Consider the following 17,740-nt stretch of genomic DNA (forward strand, 5'->3'; position numbering starts at 1 on the left):
GCAGACCTCAGGGGGCACACATCATGCCACCAGGAACAAAACATGACATTCTTCAGCAACATAGAAAGTTATCCCATTTGAGTGGTTTTCCTAGAACATGTGAGTGTTCATAAAACTGTCATTTTAAAATTATTTTAAAAAATAGTTTTAAATGTCAGCATCTGAAATATCAATAAATATACATCTTAATGAAGATTTTTCTTGGTCTACGGTTAGTTCAGGCTGCTCTGGAAAGAACTGTCTTTATAATCAGTACTAGATTATAGGAGAGCTACGACAATATCTTTTCCATTGTGAAGGGGAAGAAATCTAATTGTAATTTCCAGTAACAGAAATCTCCTTGGGTCTGGTGTAATATCTGACAAAGCACCTCATATCCCTCTTCCTTTCTCTGAGTTTCCCAAGGATATCTCAGCTGTGTGGTTTTTGCATGCCACAAAAGCAGGCTTTACAGCAGCACAAAAACATTGCTCAGCCTCACAAACCAAAGGAGAGAGATGCTGCAAAGGCCAACTGGAAAGATCAGTGAGGAAGGAATTCAGCCAGACCTTCTCGTGCTGAGCTTCTCCATCAAAACTTTTGCCACTGTCTGTGTCCACTCTGTGGAGCCAGCACCAGGGGCAGGTGAGTGAGGGGAAATGCTGTTATTCTTACAGAAGAAGCAGGAACAGCAAAAGCAAGCCTTTGGAAAAGAGTGTGTCTAAGTGGAATTTTATGTGACAGTTTAAAGTGTTAAAAGAAATACAACCTGTAAAGGCAGGAGAAAAAAAAAAAAAACACGTGCATTCCCTTTTCTTCTCTCTGCATTGGCACCAACTTACTCTAACAATGGCTCCATATAGTTTCCCAGTCCCCAGGGTGTGTCCAGTTCATCCCACAATGTTCTATACCTTGGTGTAGGCCTGGTATGGGGATATTATTCCGTGTCCCAAACCGAATAGAGTGGCCATATATAAGCAGGCTGAAGGCTTTGTGACTCAGAAATCAGAACAGAAAAACTCCCGGGACAGTTGATCCCATATGTGAATACTTAATTCACGAAGCCTTCAGGATACTCTGAATTTCAAGTATTTTCTCCAGATATTCTAACGAAATTGAAAAACTTGCATGATTTGCAGCACCTAGTGTGTGTAGAGAATCTAGTGCTGACCATGTTGTGTTTACAGAGCACTTGGTGTTTGCAGAACATCTAGTGTCTGCCAAGAACCTAATGTACGCAGAAGATCCAGTGTATGAGAGGACCTAGTACCTTCAGAGCGTCTATTGTACGGGGAGCATCCAGTGTCTGGACATGTCATATTTATAGAGCATTTAGTATCTGGAGAGCATAAGGTGTTTGCAGAGCTTCTAGAATGCACAGAGCACCTAGTGTGTGAGACCATTTAGTGTTTGCAGTGTACCAAATTTGTGCAGAGCCTCTAGTGTGTGCAGAACATTTATCGTTTGCAGAACATCTAGTGTGTGCGGAGAATTTTGTGTGTATTGAGTCTGTATTCCTGGTTCTGGATTGTGGGCTGGGTGTGAGAATGAGGCTACTCACCACATTGCAGCCTGCACAGTCAGGCCCATTCTCACAGATCCTGCGGCGAGCTTGAATGCCACCCCCGCATTGGGCTGTGCACCGTTCCCAAGGACCCCAGCCTGTCCAGAACATGTGTGGGGGACATAGCAAATGTTCATTGCAGTATCTGTAATGAGGAAACCAAAAGGACAGGGAAACTAATTAGTGCCACTTGAAACCACTGACGTTTCCATCTCCATCCCTGCACCAGATGTTGAACACATGGGCATGCTCTGCGTGGAGGAGCTTTTTGTATTTTGAGCAGTTGCACCATACAGAAGGCAGATGTGGTGCTGGCCATGCTGTGTGTGCACAGACAATGGGATGCATGGCAGACAATGAAGAAAATGCTAAACTCACAATGCAGGATGGATCTTCCTGTGCAGCCAATTAAAGGAAAAACAAACAAAACCCTTCAAACAGACACCCAAAAATAAGAGTATACAGAAAATATCTAGGTAGGGCATTTATCTTCTGAACATAAACATTGAAAGATAAAGCAGATTACAGATACAAAGTCAGCATAGCTTTACTTGGAATTCCTTTCTCATTCTTGAATCAAATAAGCCCATAGTTATAATAGGATAAGTTAAAGAAAAGTTAGAGCATGGAATTAGCATGAAGGCCCATGCTATATACTGCTTAAGCTATTCTACTTCGAAATTTATTTGTAGGCTCTCAGAATAATGCCAAACAATTTAAAAGACCACTCCTTATTCAAAAAGAATTGAATTATTATACAATTTTACAAATATTAGTTCTATTTTTCAGTGTTTGAATACACTTCTATACTTCTACATATTTTTCCAAATGTCAGCCAAATATCCAAAGCCTCCTTTATCCTTATCATCAGTCATATTTCTCTTCAATTTTTAACACTGCAAGTGAAATGAAGTGAAGTGAGGAAAACAAACAAACAAAAAACAAAAAGGAAACAGCCTGGCATTCTACAGGTTACAGCTCATAGAAAGGAAGAGGTTACTCTGAACAGCACCAAATGTAGCGAGACACACTCGGTGATTCATAGTCCATCTATGAAGCCCAAGTTCCCACATTTACCTTCTAGAGAATACTAGAATGCACAACTTTTTCTCATGCCCTCCTCTCTTGCCAGGCTATTTGCCTTAAAAACAAGAGGCAAAGGTTCCCATCTGCTGGCATAAGTCAGTCACCTTTATTGTCATCAATATTAATAAAGGCTTAATCCTGCAGGGCCTATGCAACAGGAATTGCAGAGGGCTTCCTGATCACAGGTGTTCACAGTCTAAGATAAACACAGGGACATGGACACAGCTCAGGATGTGCAAAACTATCTTAATACACAGTGGCATTACTGTGATTATTTATGCAGAAGTAAATGTTTTTCTGGAACTGAAAATAAGGGCAAATGGTAGCCAGCCACCAGGAAAAGAAATTTGGAGAGTGTAGTGTCCTGACAGTAAATGCTGATAAGATGGAACTGTTTTCCTGTCAAACCAGAAAAATGTCATGGGGAATGTGAGGGCTTCAGGAACAGGGACAGTGTGAAAAGTAGGAAGCAAGGCCAAGCTGAGGGGTGCCGACAGGATGGGGCAGGCTGAACCTCTGTCAGCATTTTGGAAAATAATGGAAGGTAGAAATGGAAAGAGTAAAGCACGAAAGATCATTGAGAAGAACAAAACAGAAAAACGCAACAGGGAGTGGGATGAACTATCTTTACCAAATACAGTAGAAAACTGGAACTTTATGAGAAATCAGGAAACTTCCACAGAGCTCCAGAAACAAAATAACTCCATGAGAGTTAGATGGCAGACTCATCTCCAGGAGGTGGTGCTTCATCTTGACTATGCTCTGGAACCCCTGAGATTCGAGGAGTTGCTCATATTTCAGTATGGGGTCTGCATCTCCCCAGACAGGGCAGTTTAGCAGCAGGAAGAGCCCATAGAACAAACAGCAACTAGAGGACGCTGGATTGCAATGATTCAAATAAGAGAGACTCCAACCTAGAAAACGACGATGGTGTTGGAAAGAAGGGGAAGAAGTGGTGGAGATGGAGCTTGGTATAGTGAAAGTACCGTATGGCAACTGTGTGACTGTATAGAAAACAAAACAAAACAAAAACAGTGGAGTCCAAAGTCAGCCTCTTAACTGAAAGTGGAAGGCAGAAGGCACTCTTACTTCCAGGGAGAGATAGTTGATGTGTAGGGGGTGAAGGAGCCTCCAGACAGTCAAGAACCAACTGGGCAAACAGTTTAGTTTGTCTAAACTTACAAATTTGAGCGGAGCCAATGGAACTGAACAGTTATCACTCTTCCTCATCTTTTCCACATTTAAGATAACACAGAAACATAAGGTTTTCCTCTTTAGGTGGTAACTATAGTCTCCCAGGGTCCGATTCTCAGAGCTCAGGGCCACTGGACATTCCTACACATAGTAGGGGAAGGGGAGGGACCTTCTAATTAAGAGATCATGGCCTCTAGATAGGAGAGACAAGACAAATGTGAGACTACAACAGATGAAAAGAATTTGATCTTAGGAAGTACATGCAAATGTGTCGAGTTCCAATAAGTAAAATTAATATGTGTGTTGGTTCATGGAGTATTCCAGGAGAAAATTGACACTTGTTTGGAGAACATATTTTGAGGAAGTCAAGAAAACTCAGAATATCAGAACTCTCAGCATTTAGTTAAAATATCTATGTGTAGCTCACTGTGGGTACAAAGAGAAGTAGGCTATCTCCATTTCTAAGCTGATTCACCAGCATTTAAAAGGCATGGACTTCTTAGAAAACTTGATCCCAATTTCAGCTTTCAACAACACCCCTCCTAAAAAACAACAAAAAAATGGGTATGGAAGGCAGAGGGAAACCTTACTAAAAATGTTCATAAAACCCCTGACTTTTAATAAAAAGCACAGCAACTGAGCTACCATTTCCCCAAAGCAAAATAAACCATAGCACACAAATCCTTTCTGTTATTTGCTGACAGCAGGCCATTCCTGAAAATGCTCAGTATGTTATTATTGTAAAAATCGACCGCAGGGTAACCTGTGCATGGAACTTTCAGCCAGTGTTAATAATTGTCTACTGAGCTGCATTTTCAGGTTGTCAATAACCTGAAACTTGTTTTTTTCTCTTTCTCCTATAGTAGTCCATGAAACAAGCCACACCAGGATCTGCTGGAGTGTCACCCTCTGAAACTGCAGCCTCCTCAGTGAGAGAGGTCAGAGGGAAGCAGAAATTACTAGGCTAGCTCTGTTCTCTTTGTGTCTGGGTTTTCACTTAGGAATTCACCCTAGAAGAGACTGCTCAGAGACAAAGTGCTTGGAAGCCTGTAAGTATGGATCCTACACAATTGTGAGAAAGTGTTTCCTCTGACCCTCTCCCTGCCCCCACCCCAACTAACTCATGCCCCTGAGAGAAGCCCCTCTTATGAAGCTATACAAAAAACAATGAGGTTGGAAGTCAGTTACCTTGGTATCTTTGCTGGTTAAGGGTTTTTAAAATTAATTGTGGATAAGATATCTACACAATGGGCTAGCAGTTGGTCCCCTTTCTCTAGTCCCCAACACGCTGCTGACTTTTAGCAAATAATGAGCTACAATGTTTTTCAAATGCTATTGGCTCTTGAGTGTCTCTACTATGTTAAAGCATTGCAAGTCACAGATGTATCTCATGATGTGTTAATAATTAAGATTTTAATTTTGCCCATGACTGCTTATTCTCATTTTGTGTTTAAGAGTCAATTAATGACCCAGCACTATTTCTCTATAAATTATCCACTGTTTTCACAAATCTAGTCTCTTATGAAAATAATGACCTTTTATAATTCCATATGGATTAGATTCTCAGCACTATATCATGCAATAAAGTGTTCTTTCTGTTATAAATTCTAAATTGCATAAATTATGTTCCATTCTGGTTAGATCCATGCTAGTTGCTCACTGCAATCTCTGTTAACCTGAACCAATCAGGGCCTCTTCTGAACTATTTTCTCCTTGCTTCACTCTAAATGATTAGCCCTCTGCTGGGCCATACTGCTATAACTAAATTTTTATGGCAACAGAGAAACTGCATGTACATTAAGTCTACCATAATATTTAATTCAAGCCATTTAGGAAGAAAAATAACTTGTGAAGAACATCAGTTTGGCTCACCACAGGATTCAGCAAACATACCGATGAAGACAAATAATCACATACTAAAAACCATTGAGCCCTGGGACTCTTAACTTTGAGAACTCATTGGACAGGCTCTAACATGTTCCCTGTGATCCCCAGCTCCTTGAATTCACACCTTGTGTAATCTCCTCCTATTGAATGTGAGTGGGACCTGTCACTGGCTTCTAACCAATAGAATATGTGAAAGATTTTGGAATGTCACTTCTGTCATTATGTTACATAGATTGTAACACCCTTATTTCAAGAGAACTTTCTCCCTTGTTCGCTTTGAGGAAGCAAGCAAAAAGGTGAGAAGGACCCAGTTGTCAAGGAATTGAGGGCTGCCTCTGGCTAACAGCCAGCAAGAAACTGAGGCCCTCAGTCTGACATCCCACAAGGAACTGAAGGCTGCCAACAACCACATGATCTTGGAGGTAGGTCTTTCTCTAGCTGAACCCCGATGACATCACAGCCAGGCCTCTACGTTGATTGCAGCCTTGTGAGAACCTGAAGCTGTGCCCAGATTAAAAAACTCGTAGACACCATGAGCAAATAAACACCTGGTGCTTTAAATGCCTAAATCTGTGGTAATGTTATTATATAACAACTATTAACAGACCGTGGTACGTGGGAGTGTGGTGCTACTGCAAGAGGTTAAAATGTGGAAGTGGTTTTGAGACCAGGGAATGGCAGGAAGCAGAATAATTTTAGGAGCACATTAATGAAAATCTAAATCACCTTGAATCATCCATTAGTAGAAATCTGGATTTAAAGGACATGGCCAGTAAGGGTTTAGAGGCAAATGGGATAAAGACTTAAAACTGAACATCAAAAAAGATGGTCTTCCCACCACACACACAAAAAAGAAAAATATGTAACATGATGCATGTGCCAATTGGTTCAATTTAGCCATCCACAATGTATGCATATTTTAAACAACATTTTGTACATGATAAATATTTACAAATTTTGTCAAAAATAAATTATTGAAAAAGACAAAAACACAATTAGAAAAACAGGCAAAATATTTGAATAGACATTTCTATAAATAAGATACACTAATGTCCACTAAGCACATGAGAAGATGCTCAACAATATTAGTCACTAAGGAAATTCAAATCAAAACCACAATGAGATACCAGTTCATACCTACTAGGATGGCTAAAATTAAAGAAAAACAAAAGTAAATAACAAGAATGCGGAGAAATTGGAACTCTCATACATTGCTGTTGGGAATGAACATTGGTGAAGTCTCTTCAGAAAGCAGCATGGTGTTTCCTCAAAAAGACAAACATAGAATTTACATACAATGCAGCAATTTCACTCCTAGATATACAGTATACACAAAAGAGTTAAAACAGGGACTTAAACGACACTCATATGCCAATATTCAGTACAGCATTGACAATAGTCAAAAGATGAAAATAAACCAAGTGTCCACTGATGAAAAAAAGGGATAAACAAAATGTGGTATAGCCATACAACTGAATCTTATTCAGCCTTACAAAAGGAATGAAGTTCTGAGGCATGCTACAAGATGGAGGAACCTTGAACATTATGCTAAGTGAAACAAGCCAGAAACAAAATGGCAACTACTGTAGGATTCCACTTATGTGACATATCTATAACAGGCAAATTAGTAGAGACAGAACATAAATTAGAGGTTACCAGGGGTTGGGAGGAGGGTGGAATAAGGAATAGTTATTATTGCTTAACAATTACAGAGTTTATGTTTGGGGTGATGAAAAGTTTTGGAAATAGTAGTTATGGTTATACAATAATGTGAATGTCAATAATGTCACTGAATTACACACTTATAAATGATTAAGTGGCAAATTTATGTTTTTCATGTGTGTGTGTGTAAAACCACAGTAAAAACTTAAAAAGTAAACAGGAATATATTATTAGGAACTGGAAAAAGGGAGAATCACATTACACAATGGGTGAAAACTGCCAAAATTGTTACCTGTGTTAATATGAAAGGCAAAACACATAAGTTGAATTACATAGCTAAGGAAATTTCCAAACCAAGTGTTGAAGGTGCTGCTTGGTCTCTTCATGCTGCTTCCAGTGAAATGTAGGTGAAGAAAGAAAGACTGAGGAATGGATTATTAAACTAAAAGAACAGGGACTGGATGATTTTGGAAATCAGTCACTTTTAACGGCAAAAGATGCAAAAAATATGAAATAGCTTTCACAGTCCTTTCAAGTATTGTTAGGGAAGGTTGGAATATAGTAAAAGCTGACATAGTGACTGTAAAACCTTTTACTGTAACCTCAGAAAGATGAAAGAATTGGAGTAGTATTTAGTTACACAAAGAGTCTTTTCTAGAGCAAGCATGTGCCTCACAGATCCTCTCAACTGCCTCAGATCACCTCTAGTGAGCTAGAGGGTGTTGTCTCTCAGCCATCTCAGCAGCACCTCAAGGTAGAGAAGGGCTAACTCAAAAAGGTCTGTGAATGTATCTTTTGTTTAGTGGAGTAACCTTGTGGAAGTCCATTGAAGACCCTTAATGTTTTTAAGAAACTTATTTCCACAATGATACCAACAGCTTGGATGGAAAGGGACAGAGAAAATACGCATGAAAGGCTGCTGGAAACCCTACACATTCTACTGACAGGAAGGAAGCTGATAAAACTACCTAGTTACAAGCACATGCTCTCTTCGAGAAAAACAAAGCCTGATTCAGGAAGCATAACTAAGAGTCCGGAAGGCAGAGCCAAGAACCATAAAACATTATGCCCACTCCCTGAACTTAATTAAGCAACTCCAAACACTTGCTCAGCTAGATTTCAGAATTTATACAGAACAGTGATTCCTTTATAATTTCCATCACTCCACCCACCTACTGCCATTTTGAACAGAAATGTCTAAAGCTGTTATCCTTTGCCTGACTCTCCAAGTGTGTTAGTGGCAGATAACTTCTCCCTTTGGCTTTAGAGATTAACAGACCAATGAGAACTACACCCAGACAGCCTCTTCCACAAGTGGGCCTGATGTAAATAATAAGGTTCTGGACTTTGGGAAGATGGCTTAGTGGGATAAGACTGAGGCACCTTGAAAGTGGGTGAAATGCATTTGGCATGTGAGGGGTAGGGATGTGAATGACTGGGGAACAGAGAATCAACTCTGGCAGATAGACTCTATGGTGACCCTAGTGAGCTCAGCCTCCTGATATTCATACCCCATGTCATCACCTCCTCTAGGTTGTGGAGGCCTGTGTCTTACTTCCAACCAACAGAATATGGCAAAGGGGTGAGATGTCACTTTTGTGATTATGTTACATAAGTTTGTAATGCTCATCTTGCAAGGAGACTGTCTTTCTTGCTGGATTTTAAAAGGCAAGTGACAGCACCAGGAAGGATCGCTTGGTAAGAAACTGAGAGTGGTCTCTAGATAACAACTATGTAAGGAATTGAGGTCTGCAGTTTGACAGCCCACAAAGAACTGAATACAAACAACAACCACATGACCTTGGAAGTGAATCCTTCCCCAGTGGAGCCTCAGATGAGACCACAGCTCTGGCCCATGTTTTGATTGAAGCCTGCTGAGGCCCCAAGCAGAGGATCTAGCTAAGCCATATAGGAATTCCTGACCCACTGGGACTATGAGATTTCAAAAAGAAATGTGTGTTGCTTTGAGCCACAAAGTTTATGGAACTACTATTACACAGCAGTAGGAAACTAGCACAGATAATAACATTTGCATCTTGATACTATTTACAGACATCCATTTCTTCCTTTTGTTAGTAGCCTCTGTGGGAGTTGGTACTTCTACTCAGTTCTTGCTACTCCAGAAAATCTTTTCAAGGAAATGTCAGAAGAGAAAAACAAACTGTCTATACATTCTAAAGTACATGTAAAAATTAAGCTAGAGTTATTTTTCAGAAAAAAAGTAATGTAAATACTTCTGAGATTTTTGTTGCAACAAAGCTCCCATTGAATAACTCCACACACTGGAGATGTCCCAGGTGAAAAATCACTAACTATAAACCAACCATTAACTTAGGGAATCTTTTGGGAAGATCAATTCATTATCTTGTGGCTACCCAGGATTTCTTGAGGGTTGATGGTGTTTAAATAAATATGATATACATTTATTAATTATTTTGTATGCCTAGTTCTTAGTCTTTTGTATTCTCCCACGGAGATCATAGTCTCCTTCAATCTTGAGTTTAGTCCTCAAACATCTGCATTGTTGGAATCAGAATGCTTATATTTCTTAGGTGAAGAGACCTTTCATATAACATGGCAGAGACATCTAAGAACCTATTGCTTATGAAGACCACAGAGGAAACTTCAGGTACTTGGTTTTTCTGGTTTTCATTAATCTCCCAGTAGCCCCCTAGAAAGACTATTCGATAGAAAAGCTTAGGTTTTATAAAAATTTTACATAGTCCCTGTTCTTACTATCCATTATTTAAATTCACATTTTCCTCCACTGAGCAAATGCTAATCTACAAATGAACATTTCTTCTTTACAAAAGGAATATTTTACATATAAGTCCCTCAAACACACTTGTCATCTTTATTCCTCATCTTTTCCTGAAGACACCGCTGTATGAAAAATCCTATGTGGATGGAAACGTACACATATGTTAGCCACAGTGTTAATCAGCCTCTTCTTTCCTGTGTGATCAGCCTGGGAATGGTGATAACACATGCTAAGTATGTGGTGGTGCCTTGACTCTAGGGAAGCCTTTGCACAGATGGAAGTGACTTTGCCTGGATGGGCTGTACAGGTTGAGTATCCCTTAGCTGAAATGTTCAGGACCATTAGTGTTTTGGATTTCACATTGTTTCAGATTTTGGAATATTGGTGTATAAATAATGAGATATCTTGGGGATAGGACCCAAGTCTAAATACAAAATTCATTCAAACATCAAATATACCATATACACAAAGGCTGGATGTAGTTTTATAAATTTTAAATAATTTTTTGCATAAAACAAAGTTTTGACTGCATTTTGACTGCAAAAGTCAAAAAACCAGTGTGGAAATTTCCACTTGTGGCATCATGTCAGTGCTAGAAAAGTTTTGGATTTTGAAGCATATTGGGTTTCAGATTTTCAGATTAGGAATGTTCAACCTGTCCTAGGTGACAATTTATAGCGTTTAAAAACTTCCACCCAATTTAAAATTGTACAAGGCTTGGAGATAATAGAGAGACAATTCTTCCATAATAGGCTTTCCCACTTATCAACTGGTGTTAGAAAATGACAGGCTTACACAAGACTGTCTCAGGGACTGCTTCAAAAATGACAAACCCTGCTTGGTAAAAATCATCTCCATTTCCTGTTAGTCAAAAGGAGTGAAATCTTAATTGGCAAGTGAGGAACACACTTGAAGAAAAAAAGGAATGATTCTCCTTAGTTGATTTTAGGTTGTAATAAATACCTAATAGAGAGCTATCTAAACAGTAAGTCTGTTGGTTCTGTTCGTATAAATACTAAATGCATAGCAAATAACTATATACAATATTTTTATTCGAGGTTCCACTGAGCTCATGTCATCAAATATAAACCTACTATATTTTAATTAAAATGCATTGAAAGCCATTCAATAAGTTTATATTAGTATAGCTGAATAAGAATCCTGAAAGCACTACTTGAATTCTTTCCCAATAGTGACAAATTAGAATAAACATTAATAGTATATTTAATGCATATTAAGACAGATTCAATGATCTTGCAAAACAGATTCAACGATTACGATTGCAGAGGTTGAGCCTGAAACCAAACGTCTAATTCTACACCAAGAAACAAATTGTTAAATCCAAGACTAAATCAAAATGTCGCCATGATGTGCTGAAAGCTCAAAATACACGTGGAAAACGACCCCCCAATTTGGGTTGTGCTGCAGCTTCATTGAGGGTATTTCTGAATATGCCCTCCCATGCCTTCCAGGGGATTAAATGAGTTGTGATGAAAACCCTACCGCACCCGCCCAATAGTGTCTGCATCCGGGACCTTCTTAGGTCCTCCTTGGAACTGAAGCTTTGAGATCGGTCTGGTTAAATTCTCACAAGAGTAAGTCTCCTGCAGACGTACTTCCAGAGTCTCCGGGAGCCTAGCACAGCACGGAGGTCCCTGGGTACTCTAATCCCTTGGCAATTGCTCAGCGGAGCCAACCCAGCTGTGTAGGCACCAGAGCGGCCCAGTGATGCTGTCGACGAGGCTTTGATCAAAATTAAAGGATGCCAGGAAAAGAAGAGGACGACTGGCTCAGCAGAAAGGGATGCCACACATAAGCTCAGGCAGATCCAAAAGTAAAACCGCGGGGAACTCGACCTGGCCGGAATGAGAGTAAGCGTGAGGCTGGCGGTGCTGGCAGCAGAGGGCACGTACCTTTCCTCGCGGTTCTGTCCCACGCACACCCGGCCCCCGTGCCTGGGAGTGGGGTTGCTGCAGGAGCGCTGCCGCACCTGGAAGCCGATCCCACAGGTAGTGCTGCAGGGAGACCACGAGGTCCAGGGAGTCCAGCCTCCGTTCCTGAGGGAAGGGAAGCGATGCAATCATTAGGTCAGGCAGGCTCAGAGTCCAAGCCCCGTCTGCACCCACGGCCAAATGTCTGTGTTCCCCAGGAGGATCATGCTTGGGGCTGCTGGGGAGAGAAACCACCAGCCAGGGGACTGAATGGACTGCACCCTGTGAATCTCAATTCCTGTGTCTGCAGCCCCCAGGCATCTGGTTTATAGCCAAGACAGGAAATTTGAGAATAAAGTTTTAAGTGCACTATAAATAATAGACTATATTTGAAACTATCAAAAAACTTGAGTTATGAAAATATTAAACTAATAAAGAATAAGGTTATTTCACTGAAAAGCATTTAGAAATGAATCCCTACACCTCTAGAGTTTATGATTTTTTGGACTTGTATTATATATCATTTATAATCTATGAGAAGCACACCTTTGGACAAAATGCTCATCTAAAACTGCCTAAAATGCTTTCTTTTAAAATCTATTAATAATAGTGAAAATCAGTAACTCTCCCGACAGCATCAAGTTGACAGAGTGTTGTATTGTTAGAATAATTATCAAAGCTTTAAAACGAAAATGTTGTACTGTTAGAATATTCAAAGCTTTGAAACAAACTTTATTAAAAATTTAAAAAGGATGTTTAAATTCAGATTATAGGCTATCTTTTAACAAACTGACAGAGACATAAAGAGTGCAAATAAGAAGTGCAAACTGCATATAACTAACCATGTGTATTTATGTTATTACACATACAGAGTAATGTAGATATATAAAAATATAAAATAAAAATAGGATGAACGAATTTAAAAAAATTTTTTAATTCTATTGACAGCTCTAGAAATGTTTTAGGATTGTATTTTTTCCTTAAAATGCCTGTATTCAGACTGGTTATAATTTAAGTGTCCCCCTTAACACGTTGTTCCTGCTATTAAAAAATACATAGGTTTTTTTTTTTAATTTTATGTGTTAAAACATATATTAAATCCAGATTCCAAACTTCCACATAGACGGTCTACTTCATACAGAATTTTTTTACTTCTGCAACCACATATGCATTTCTTTGGATATTTGTCACCTTCACCCATAAGATTTACATTTCCTATTAAAAGATATTAGCTCACATTAATTCTCATTTTTACTTTATGTATTTCCTTTTAAAACATGGGGGTCAACAACCATGCCACTGAAGGTCCTGCTATAAATAATATGTTGAATATATCATATTAAAAATAATTTCAAATAAAATTTTTCTGAGAAAATTCTTGGAATATTTCATGTTTTCCTACTTTACTGAAACCTAATGATTTAATAAAATATGTATAGCTTTATGTATGATATTATAATAAAACTGCTCTATAATAATATAACCAAAATTATCACACAATAAGACAAATCTTCCCACATTTCTTATAAAGAAAATCAGCTAGTATCTTATACCCTGCTACCTACAGTCTTAAAAATTATCCATGTTATTCACTGAATTATATTTAAAAATTTAAATAGCAGTTTTAATATAAATAAATTACATTTAATTTGCAAAGTTTCATTATATATGAAAAAAGTTGTTAGATCATGCAGCAAATGGTGCTTTCAAATTTGTTTGGAAACTCTTCATTTCTTAAATCTTCTAGCAAATGTGGATGGATTCTTTTTTTTTTGAGACAGAGTCTTGCTCTGTCACTAGGCTGGAGTGTAGTGGCGCTAACTCGGCTCACTGCAATCTCCACCTGCCGGGTTCAAGAGATTCTCCTGCCTCAGCCTCCCGAGTAGCTGGGATTGCAGGCATGCGCCACCATGCCCAGCTAATTTTGTATTTTTAGTAGAGATGGGTTTTCTCCATGTTGGTCAGGCTGGTTTTGAACTGCCAACCTCAGGTGATCTGCCCACCTCAGCCTCCCAAAGAGTTGGGATTACAGGCATGAGCCACCATGCCAGGCCACAAATGTGAAATTTTATGACTATTCCATTTACAATATATGGAACATGTTTGTATACAGGTAGTAAGTAAATAAAAGTGTATATAAGTAATAGGAAAAGAATATCTGAGGAAAGAAGTGAACGCAGCTTTACACGTATATGTCTATTACCCAGACCTGAGTTTCCATACTTCTAAATGCTGCTTAGAGGCAGACACAGTGACCAAACAAGTCACATAAAGTAAACAGAGATCAGGAGGGGGTCATTTTCATGATTATTAGTACAAAGCAATCCACTTATGCTTTTAAAGCCTCATTCAAACTAGTTCACTTGCTAGATGTTTAATCTTAAAATAACTACTAGTTGCATTGCAGCTCTGCTTAGAAAATGACTTTCCAACCAGAGCAAGAACTGAAGACATATCAATAAATAAGTTACAGCAATTCATTTGATAGTCTTCTTTTTCCATTAAACAATATGAGCAAAGAGTATTAGCTACTTGTTGTAATCTTCAAACAACAGCAGTTTGATAGCTTTTGTAAGTTTTAGCCAGGCATCTGTGGAAATCATTTCATTTAATACGAAGCATACAGTACATAATACAATGTTGATATATGCCTGTGTCCTCTGTAATACAAAACAAAACAAAACAAAATAAAACAAAAAAAACCCTAACCTCTGTGGCCCTGATTTGCTTCTTTCACCTTGGTGGTGAGAAAAATGTGAGCAGAGGGCAAAGTCGGCCTTTTGCGCCAGCACTTTACTTTCCTGACCTGCTTCCTCTTAGGCGCATGTGCCTGCCTGACCTGGGCTCTCCTATAGTGTGATCACCCAATCTGATTTCCACTGTTAGTAACTTCATAAATAATTGTCCCAGAGACTTTTTTTTCATTCTAAGTGGGCTCATGGAAAGCAGATAATATGTTTAAAAAATACTGCAAATTAATGAACAAGTGACAAAGAAGCATAAAGACTGATCTCAGAAGTGTTCCTGATACTTGCTTTAAAATTTCTCTGTGATCATGGTGTTATAGGTGCAGGGGCTGGAGAGCAAACAGAATATAGTTGTAAAAATAAAAAATAAAACAACCACCACCACAGTAAGCGGAAGCAACAGGAAAGCTATTCAATAGGTTATGTTATTTAAACCGCTCTCTTGATTACCCAGTGCCTAACGTTAGCTGAGGTGAGGTGCTCTGAGCTCCAATATCCTATGGAGTGGAGCAAGTTGATCAAGGACTTGGCTTCTTCTACCTCCTAACCTAGTATTATTATGTCCTACCCCTAATGGAATGTTCGTAGATATATTCCATGAAAAGATTATTAAATAACATGGATGTTTTCCTTAAACAAAGCCAATCATATTGTCCAAATTGTAAATACTTTCCCTAATCTAATGAAGAGTAAATGAATAAGTGTAGATCTGTAATCCAATTTATAGTTTAAAATCTCCTTCCAAAAATCATGTAATTTTTAAATGGTGAATGTCCCTGGTGTTTCACCACAGTTCTCTCCAAAAAGGAGTTATATTATAAATGATGTTCCCAAACTCCTCGAGAATCTGAGTTTAATACACAGCAGCACAACTGGCGTGTTCTGAGGGGCACACCTGGAACAGTTGGCGATCTCCATGCTAGGGCCCTCGCACTGCCAGCCACCACACTGCGGGGCTGGGCTGTCGCAGGGGCGGGTTCGACAGAGGCAGGATCCCACGGCGCTGCCATCCGTGTGCGTGCAAGGCGTCCACGGAGACCACACGCCAAAGTGTCCATCCACGGTGAGATTCCTGGTCTAGGAAGCAAAACCAAGTAGAGGTGTCAGGAAAGGTTAAAGCCGAACACATAATAGAGAAAAAATTAAAAATCCCTCATAAGACTATCAAAACTCCTTTAGAATTTGTTGTTGTTGTTGTTGCAATTAGAAAAAGGGCCGGGCACGGTGGCTTACGCCTGCAATCCCAGCACTTTAGGAGGCCGAGACGGGCAGATCACGAGGTCAGAAGATCGAGACCATCCTGGCTCACATGGTGAAACCCCATCTCTACTAAAAATACAAAAAATTAGCCTGGCGTGGTGGCGGGCGCCTGTAGTCCCAGCGACTCGGGAGGCTGAGGCAGGAGAATGGCGTGAACCCAGGAGGTGGAGCTTGCAGTGAGCTGAGATCATGCCACTGCACTCCAGCCTGAGGGAGGGAGTGAGACTCCGCCTCAAAAAAGAAAAGAAAAGAAAAAGATTGCATAAGGGAGTATTTCAACATAAAGCAGCAGAGGTGATTGCTGGAGATGGTGAGGAAGAAGCAGGGAGGGAGGCAGGGGGAAAGAGGAGACAGAAAATGAGAAGAAGAAAAAGAAGAGAAAGAAGAAGAAGGAAAAGGAGGAGGGGGAGGAGGAGGAAAGGAAGGAGAAGAAAAAGGAGAAGGAGAAGAATGACAGGAGGAGGGGTGAGAAGAGAGGAGGAGGAGGAGTGAAGGATACTAGTGACTTGGCAATCAAGTTATAGCCAAATTGTCCACTAATTTGGAAAATCCAAAACTAAGAGGAACTGGAGTGAAAAATCACAGCTGCACAACCCCATTGCATGTTTATGTGCCTTTAAAAAATGAAAGCTTAGTAACATTTATCATTAAAGACTTGGTTTGACTCTCAAACTGAAAGCATTCAATTCAGAACATATTTAAAGAGTATCTATTAAGCAGCTGCAGTGCTTCCTTTTGTTAAGCATAGCCCAGTCAAACCTGTGTTCTGATCAACTTCTAAGAGCTTATGGGCCAGTGAGAAACAGCTAGACACATAATTATTACTCCATGTAGAATCTGATGATGGATTCATGAACGGGGCTATCGGAGCAGAGGAGAGAACACCCAACATGCTCACGAGGTCTGGGAAGGGCAACGAGGGGCCTGTGTTGAGTCTTAAAGAGTGAAAAGCCAAGTAGAGGGGCTGGCAAGGGCTGGAAAGGGTGAGGGCAGAGGAATGAGGCTGCCAAATGGGAAGGGCACATGGGCATTCCCCATCAGTGTGGGGTGAGCTGGTGGTTCAGGGGAGCAACAACAAGGACTGAGGAGGAGCCCAGGGCAGGGACCTCTGGGGAGGGATCAGAGAGCCCCCTGAGCTTGCTGGTGTGGCACCTCTGAAGGCACTCAAGGGGAGGGCATGGCATCGCTGGGACATGCATGATCAGCTCTGGTGTGGCGGAGGCACCAGTGTTTACCTGGCTCATTGAAGAAGTGACAGCTTCCTGCCAAATCTGATAAGCATATCTGCTCAGGAGGTGGCAGTGCTGCTGGAAGGGGCACAGCCTTACATCACATGCCCAGAAACCAGCAAACGGATCTCTTCTCAGAAAGGCAATGGGAAGAAGGCCTAAGTCTAAGCCTCCTGTTTTGGTTGTTGTTGTTGTTGTTGTTTTTGAGATGGAGTCTCGCTCTGTTGCCCAGGCTGGAGTGCAGTGGTATGATCTTGGCTCACTGCAACTTCCACCTCCCAGGTTCAAACGATTCTCATGCCTCAGCCTCCTGAATAGCTGGGACTACAGGCACCTGCGACCACACCAGCTAATTTTTATATTTTTAGTAGAGACAGGGTTTCACCATGTTGGTCAGGCTGGTCTCGAACTCCTGATCTCAAATGATCAGCTCTCCTTGG

General features: G+C 40.2%; 1 protein-coding gene across 1 annotated transcript in view; it reads right to left on the reverse strand.

The window, feature by feature from the left end:
- Positions 1–17,740, reverse strand: part of SEMA5A (semaphorin 5A) — a 502,481-nt gene that overhangs the window by 71,088 nt on the left and 413,653 nt on the right. Inside the window, exons 14-16 of the mRNA XM_003263156.3 lie at positions 15,707–15,888; positions 12,047–12,190; positions 1,541–1,688 (exon numbers count right to left, since the gene is read on the reverse strand). Coding sequence (XP_003263204.1) covers positions 1,541–1,688; positions 12,047–12,190; positions 15,707–15,888 — 474 coding nt within the window. The remainder of the gene's footprint in view (positions 1–1,540; positions 1,689–12,046; positions 12,191–15,706; positions 15,889–17,740) is intronic.

Source organism: Nomascus leucogenys, chromosome 6 (genome assembly GCF_006542625.1).
Source record: "Nomascus leucogenys isolate Asia chromosome 6, Asia_NLE_v1, whole genome shotgun sequence".
Lineage (NCBI taxonomy): Eukaryota > Metazoa > Chordata > Mammalia > Primates > Hylobatidae > Nomascus > Nomascus leucogenys.